This window comes from Pogoniulus pusillus, chromosome 2 (genome assembly GCF_015220805.1).
Source record: "Pogoniulus pusillus isolate bPogPus1 chromosome 2, bPogPus1.pri, whole genome shotgun sequence".
Lineage (NCBI taxonomy): Eukaryota > Metazoa > Chordata > Aves > Piciformes > Lybiidae > Pogoniulus > Pogoniulus pusillus.
The window spans coordinates 2222972-2230000 of record NC_087265.1 but is presented as its reverse complement, the minus strand read 5'-3'; the positions used below and the strand labels follow the sequence as shown (position 1 = coordinate 2230000).

Sequence of the window (7029 nt, the reverse complement as noted above, 5' to 3'; positions counted from 1 at the left end):
TTGTTTAAAACGTTGTTTCTATGTTATTATTTTATTTATTTCATTTTTTTCACTTCATCTCATTTTATTTTCACGTACCACAGACTTTCAAGATTGTTTCACTTTATTGTTTCTTCTTGCTTTTATTTAATTATTTACTTTTATTATTTTACTCTTCTTTTTCTTTTGTTTTATTATTTTCTTCTTTAAAGTTTTTTGTTTTAATTTATTATTTTTGTTGTATTTATTTATTTATTTTACATTTATTATTATTCTTTTCTTTGTATGTTTTAATTATTTCATTTACTTCATAGAATCGACCAGGTTGGGCGACCCTTCCAAGCTCAATCAGTCCAACCTAGCACCCAGCCCTACCTGACCAGTTTTGAAGTCGTTTCAGTATTTGATTTTACTTTATTTTCACATACTGAAGAATTTCAGGACTTTGGTTTTGTTGTATTTTATTTTCACGTGCTAAAGAATTCCAGGATTATCTATTTTATATGGTTCTAGCTCATGTCATTTTGTTCATCACGCTAATGAAGCAAGGTCCTTCGTACGTGGCGGTGCTAAGCTTCTCTTAGTGCCTCTTGACTTTCAGGTGACGATGAGAGGATTTCCAGTGAATCTGACACTACAAAATGAGGGTTTGACACTCTCTGGTTGGGTGGAGGACTCAGTGGAACTCAGTTTTCCCCACAGTTTGAGGATTCTTTTCCACTTTCCCCTCTTTGGATGGTGTTTGAGGACACCCCAGACTTTACCAGACCATCAGCAGATAATCCACATCAGTGTCCTTAAAGAACAAAACTTCCCACCTCTTATGTGATAAATATTAATGCTCCATGTGCACAAACATGCACAAACATCCAGCCCCTAATATCCTGTGATCCTGTAAACAGCAGCATGGTGAGGTTTTTTTTCAGTTATATTGCAGAGTTGGTGCACACAGAGGTACACAACTGCTGACTGAAGTGTATTAAGATCTCTCTCTTTACACTTTGCTATCTTGGACTCAGCCAAAACTAAATCTGTAGGGAATCATAGAATCCACCAGGTTGGAAGAGACCTCCAAGATCATCCAGTCCAACCAATCACTCAGCCCTGTCCAGTCAACTCGACCATGGCACTAAGTGCCTCATCCAGGCTTTTCTATGAACCCATACAGTCAATATATGCAACATCCCTTATTGCATCCTGATTCTTGGACTACTTTTTCTTTTAGTTATTAACACGAATTAGCAAGGACAAAATCATTTAATTAAGGGCTGTGCTGCACTTTGAAGCTGTGGAACACTGTGTGAGCGCTAAGCATTGTAATCATTAGTAATTTCACTGCTGAAAACCCCCCAAAAGTATGTTCAGCAGAAGTGATTTTCAAAAATAACCCTTTAAAAACTTTATCTCCAAACTGTTGCCACGAATTGTTTAGGAATTTGACAGCAAATACTATAAATTATAGATGTTAATTTTCATTCATTAAAAGTTCTTCAAAGAGCATTTGAAAGGGAGATGAAAAGCATTAACTTGTACTAGTAGTAGGCAGATTCCAATACTTAGAAGTCATGATAGCAAATGCAAATTGAGCTTTCTAAACCAAGGCTCTTAAAGCATGTTATTAAGTATTTGCCTTATCAATTTGAGCAGCAGTGTGGTGCTTTAAAAGGACCAGGTATGGGGGTCCCTACTAGTACTGGGCAGATGGACCAAGCACTACTCGGTTTTATGCTGCCTCATTTACTTAGTGTTTTGCAATCCTTAATGTGCACAGCTGGCAGCTGAATGCAGGTTTGATACTAACAGTTTAGACATCTTTAGATGTAGCAGATGGAAAATTTTACACAAATAAAGTAGGAGAAAGTGTGCAATTAGGTTTTAATCTGCAGTTACACAATGCATCCCGTGCTTTCCTTTCGAACATCACCTTGGTGGGTGGTCATCATCTCGCCTTGCACCAAAGCTGTACCTTCTTGACACCACACTCGCTGTTGGATGCCTGCCCAAGCACCAAACTTCTGTTCTTGTCGAGTGTGAAGGAAGTCAGAAATGCAACCATCAGCAAAAGACAAAGGCAGGCCAGCAGCGCGACGCCAGCAGCCCAGTACACGCTGGTTGCATTCCATGCGAGTTGAGTCACTATGGTAAAAGCTTTGGCAAGACTTTTCTTCTTCTTTCCTTTATTTTTTTTCTTCTTCTTTCCTTTTTTCTTCTTCTTCTTCTTCTTTCCTTTTTTCTTCTTCTTCTTCTTTCCTTTTTTTTCTCTTCTTCTTCTTTCCTCTTTTTCTTCTTTCCTTTTTTTCTTCTTTCCTTTTTCTTCTTCTTTCCTTTTTCCTTTTTCTTCTTCTTTCCTTTTTTCTTCATCTTCTTCTTCCCTTTTCTTCATCTTCTTCTTTCCTTTTTTCTTCTTCTTCTTTCCTTTTTTTCTTCTTTCCTTTTTTCTTTTTGTTCTTTTTTTTCTTCTTTCCTTTTTTTCTTCTTCTTCTTTCCATTTTTTCTTCTTTCCATTTTTTCTTCTTCTTTCCTTTTTTTCTTCTTCTTTCCATTTTTTCTTCTTTCCTTTTTCTTCTTCTTCTTTCCTCTTTGTACTTTTTTTCTTCTTCTTTCCTTTTTTTCTTCTTTCCTTTTTCTTCTTCTTCTTTCCTCTTTTTCCTTCTACTTCTTTCCTTTATTTCTTCTTTCCTTTTTCTTCTTCTTTCTTTTTTCTTCTCCTTCTTCTTTCCTTTTTTCTTCTTTCCTTTTTTTCTTCTTTCATTTTTTTGTTCTTTCCTTTTTTTCTTCTTCTTTCCTTTTTTTCTTCTTTCCTTTTTTTATCTTTCCTTTTTTTCTTCTTTCCTTTTTTCTTCTTTAATTTTCCTTTCCTTTTTTTCTTCTTTCCTTTTTTTTCCTTTCCCTTTTTTTCTTCTTCTTCTTTCCTTTTTTTTCTTCTTCTTCTTTCCTTTTCTTCCTTCTTCTTCTTCTTTCCTTTCCCCCCCCCAATACTTTATTCATGACGTTCATTATTATGAGCTGTAAAGACTCTGAGAATTTCATTTTTTAAATGTCTTATGGAATGTATCACTTTCTTAGATCTCGTAGACACGCCGTGGAAACCATAACATAAAATATGAGTTACTTACAATAACTAATTTTAATCCCATCTGCTAAGTATGACAACATTAGCATTTCCACTTAATTAAAAACACCCTTAAAGCAGCAATGTTTTAATCACTCCATTTTATTTACTCTCCTCCGGTGTCACTTATAATTGTAACTTTTTATTTTTTAATAATGAGGGATTTTTTTCCCCACCCCCCCCCCACCCCTCCCCTCCTTGCTCTGTGCATCACACGCAAAAGCGCTGTCGATAATTAGCAGTCTTCTGTTATTACCAGACTCAGGTGTCACAACTGTGTCTCATCCTCATTACAGTAAAAAAATTTCACCTATCAGATTCATTATTGCTAGATAATGCGACTGAGAGCCTTAGCAGGCCCTCCAGAAAAGTAATTCAGCCAAGCAAAATTATCAGCTAATTATATTTAGAATCAAAAGCCCAACAACTATTTGCAGATAAATTGTAGGAATTGAAGTGAATAGATCTGAATATTAAGATTCATAGATTTAGCAGCTGATTTGTTAATTGGAATAAAAAGGCCATTTGCTGGCCGTTTTAACAACAGATCAATCGGAACCCTATTTATTATTTAACTGGCAGTGCTTAAGGATCGGAATGAGGAATAATTGTATCAGTGTTGTGAATGTGATACTCTTCTGAAGGGGAGGGGGGAAGTTAGAAACACGTGGAAGTTGCAAAGCTTTTCCAGCCGCCTCCAGATCGGAGCCTTGTATCCGTCTGTGCGTGGGCTTGGAGCGGGCAAGAAAGGTGGCCGGGGAGGGGTTGCTGCAAGACCTCTTGCGCTGGAGTGAAAGACCCATCAGGGAATGGAAAGGACCCGTTAGGGAATGGCTGGAAACTTTGGTACAGAAGGGTGGCAAATGAGTATGCAAATGAGATGATTAGCAAATGAAAGAATTCCAAATTTTAACTTTCATCCAGCAAGCTACAGAGGATTCAATTCTGGGTTTACTAATTCATGATCCTGACGGAGGGTTTTCAGAGGGAGAAAACTCCATGCTGAAATGATGACTCAGACTGCATCTTGGCCTGCAGTTTTGTTTTAGGGGAGCTGTTCATTTATTATAGATTCCCTCTTCCCCCCCCCCACCTCCCCTGCAGATTAAAGCAAATCATTTAACATAGCTTAGTGATCTGAGCTATTACTGAATTGTCCACAGTTTCATTCCTTTTTTTTTTTCCCCTCTTTTACTTTTCTGTTGGGTTGGTTGTTGGGTTTTTCTTTTTTTTTTTTTTCCCCTCTTAGATTAAAGAAAACTTTAGAAAAATCTATTTGCTTTGACATGTGACACAATATTTAAGAACTGAAATCATCAATTAAATCACACATCAGAAACATTTCCCTTTGGTTTAAAAACAACCCAAAGGAAAAAAAAAATATAGTGCTAGACGATGTACACTTTGAAATTGTTGTTAATGTTTAAAATGCAAGCTGAAGTGCATATGTTATTTGGGGGATGAGGGGGGGGGGGAGGAAAAAAAAAAAGGAAGGAAGACAGAAACCAAAAAGCAACATAAATTTTAAATTTTAAAAGTTTATGGGGGCAGGATTAAAAAAAAAACAAAGACCAAACCCCAAACTAATCTCTGCTTAGCAAAAGCATTTGCAGAGAAATGTGTATATTTTGGGGGTGGTTTTCCAGCACAAAAGTTGATTGTGTTATCTTTTAATCCTTTTTTTTAACCCCCTGTTTAAAACTGAGGAGATGTAAAGGAAACAGAATTTCTCCTGGGTGCTTTGTAAGGAAGCACCAAACCCAAGCGCGCACACGAAGGTAGCGGAAACCCTTTCGCCTGAGAATAGAAAAGGTGAAGTCTGACAAGGATTTAATTGTCATTATTTCTTCTGGAGACTGAGGGAAAAGGAAGTTAAAAATAAAATCCTCGTATGGTCAACACGTTGGAGGAAATTCAAAGAGCCCTCATAAAATGAACGTGTTTGGAGAAGCGTTTTGAACTGCGCCGTGTCGTTCCTGGCCGGCAGCGACTTGCGGCAGTGTCTTTGGAGGGACGCTTCCATCAGAGCGATGGTCACGACACAAAAAGAACCAAACTGAGAACCTGATGCCTTAGTCCCTGCAAGCTATGGCAATGCCAACACCAAGAGGAAAGCTGTTCTCTACCCTCACTGCTAGAAAACTTTGCACCCTGTTGCAGTTGTGAGCGATTTGGGTTCCATGTGCAGCAGGAGATGCCTGAGTTCCTCCTTGATGGCGTGCATTGGCGAAGCAGCCTCATCCTTGCTTATTAAAGGCTAGAACAGTTTTATATCCTGAGAAATAAAGGAAATCAGCTGAACCATGTGCATGAGCTCAAATATCCCAGCCTGCAGCATGCTGCAAGTCGTTCCTGGGCTATATTTAAACTCCAACCTTTGGAGTCTTTTAGGGCATCAGCCAGGTACTGGCGATCATCTGTGCGCAGCTCCCGCACACATCCTGGTGCCGGTGTGCACGGAACACCCTGGGTTGCTTTTTTTTTCTTCTCCTTCTCCTTCTTCTCTGCAGCATTATTAAGGCAAAGCCGTCCATACTTCACCATGTTGTTACATGTGTCTGTCTGCTGATTATAAAATGTGTTAAACAGTATTTAAAAAACAAAAAAATGCAGAGCTGCGCTTTGATTTATTCAGCGAACAAAACATATGCTCCCTGTTCTGTTCTATGTAATTCATATGATCAATAACATTTTCTTTCAAAAGAGCAACTTTGGCATTTAGGAGGATTGTGCTGCTGAAGGGAAAAGAAAACAACCACGTTTTGCTCTTGCTCTGCATAGTCAACCTCAACCCTCTTGCACCGAAAGAAGATTTTTTGGCTCTCTAACGTCCTGATTGTTTCTTACCCGCAGGCTTGAAGCCGTCTATTGTGGCTGTTACCCGCTGTGTCCCAAAGCCTTGGTGTACCCAGAGATATTTCCAGGTAGCTGCTTTGATTTGCACCTTTTCCTGGCTGAAACCTGCTGAGGTGGCTTCCTAGAATCCTAGAACCACACTGAAATAAGAATGGGGCCAAAATAGAAACTTTGAGCCTAAACTTGAGCAAAAGCAATTGTTTATTTGGCAAGGCAACGTGTTAGTGTTAAGGCAAACTGTATGTGTTTTAATACATTAGAAGGAGTTTATATTTGCCATCTGTTCTTTTAAGATAACACAAAAGCAAGTTTTGAAATAGCATTCTTCATTGTTAGCATACACAAACCCCATAATGATAGATTTTATTTGTGGAGGGGTCACTGATGCTGCAGTGGTTTGCAGATTTATGTGTATTTATTTTTTCTGGTAGTTAAAAAAAAAAGGCCCAAAAGAAAAGGAAAAAAAAAAAAAAAGGTCAAAGAAAAAAAGGGTCAAAAAAAAAAAAGAGGCCAAAAAGGCAAAAAAAAAAGGCAAAAACAAGGTCAAAAAAGAAAGGGACAAAAAAATAAAGGGTCAAAAGAAAAAAGTGCCCAAAAGAAAGGGCCAAAACAAAATAAAGGTCCAGTAAGAAAGGGGGGGGGGGGGGGGGGGGGGAAAGGGCCAAAATAGAAAAGGTCAAAAAAAAATGGCCAAAAAGGTCAAAAAAGAAAGGAAAAAAAAAAAGTCAAAAAAGAAAGGGCCATAATAGAATAAAGGTCAAAAAAAGAAAGGGTCAAAAAAGAAAGGGCCAAAAAAAAAAGAAGGGTCAAACAAAAGGCCTAAAAGGAAAGACAAAAAAAAAAAAAAGAGCTTAAAAAAAAAAAAAGGCAAAAAAAAAAAAGGTCAAGAAAGAAAGTGCCAAAGAAAGAAGAGCCAAATAAAAAGGCCAAATAAAAAGGCCAAACAGAAAAAAGACCAAAAAAAAAAGGGGGGGAAAAAGCCCAAGAAAAGAAAAAAGGCCCAAAAGAAAGGGTAAAAAAAAAAAAAAAAAGACCAAAAAAAAAGAAAATGAAAGAAGGGTCAAAAAAAAAAAAAAGGCCAA

General features: G+C 37.6%; 1 protein-coding gene across 11 annotated transcripts in view; it reads left to right on the top strand.

The window, feature by feature from the left end:
• The window catches only part of GTDC1 (glycosyltransferase like domain containing 1), a 252240-nt gene that overhangs the window by 224382 nt on the left and 20829 nt on the right, over positions 1-7029 (top strand). For all 11 annotated transcript variants that reach the window (XM_064154596.1, XM_064154638.1, XM_064154593.1 and 8 more), the window contains one exon: positions 5945-6015. In XM_064154596.1, the coding sequence (XP_064010666.1) occupies positions 5945-6015 (71 nt within the window). The remainder of the gene's footprint in view (positions 1-5944; positions 6016-7029) is intronic.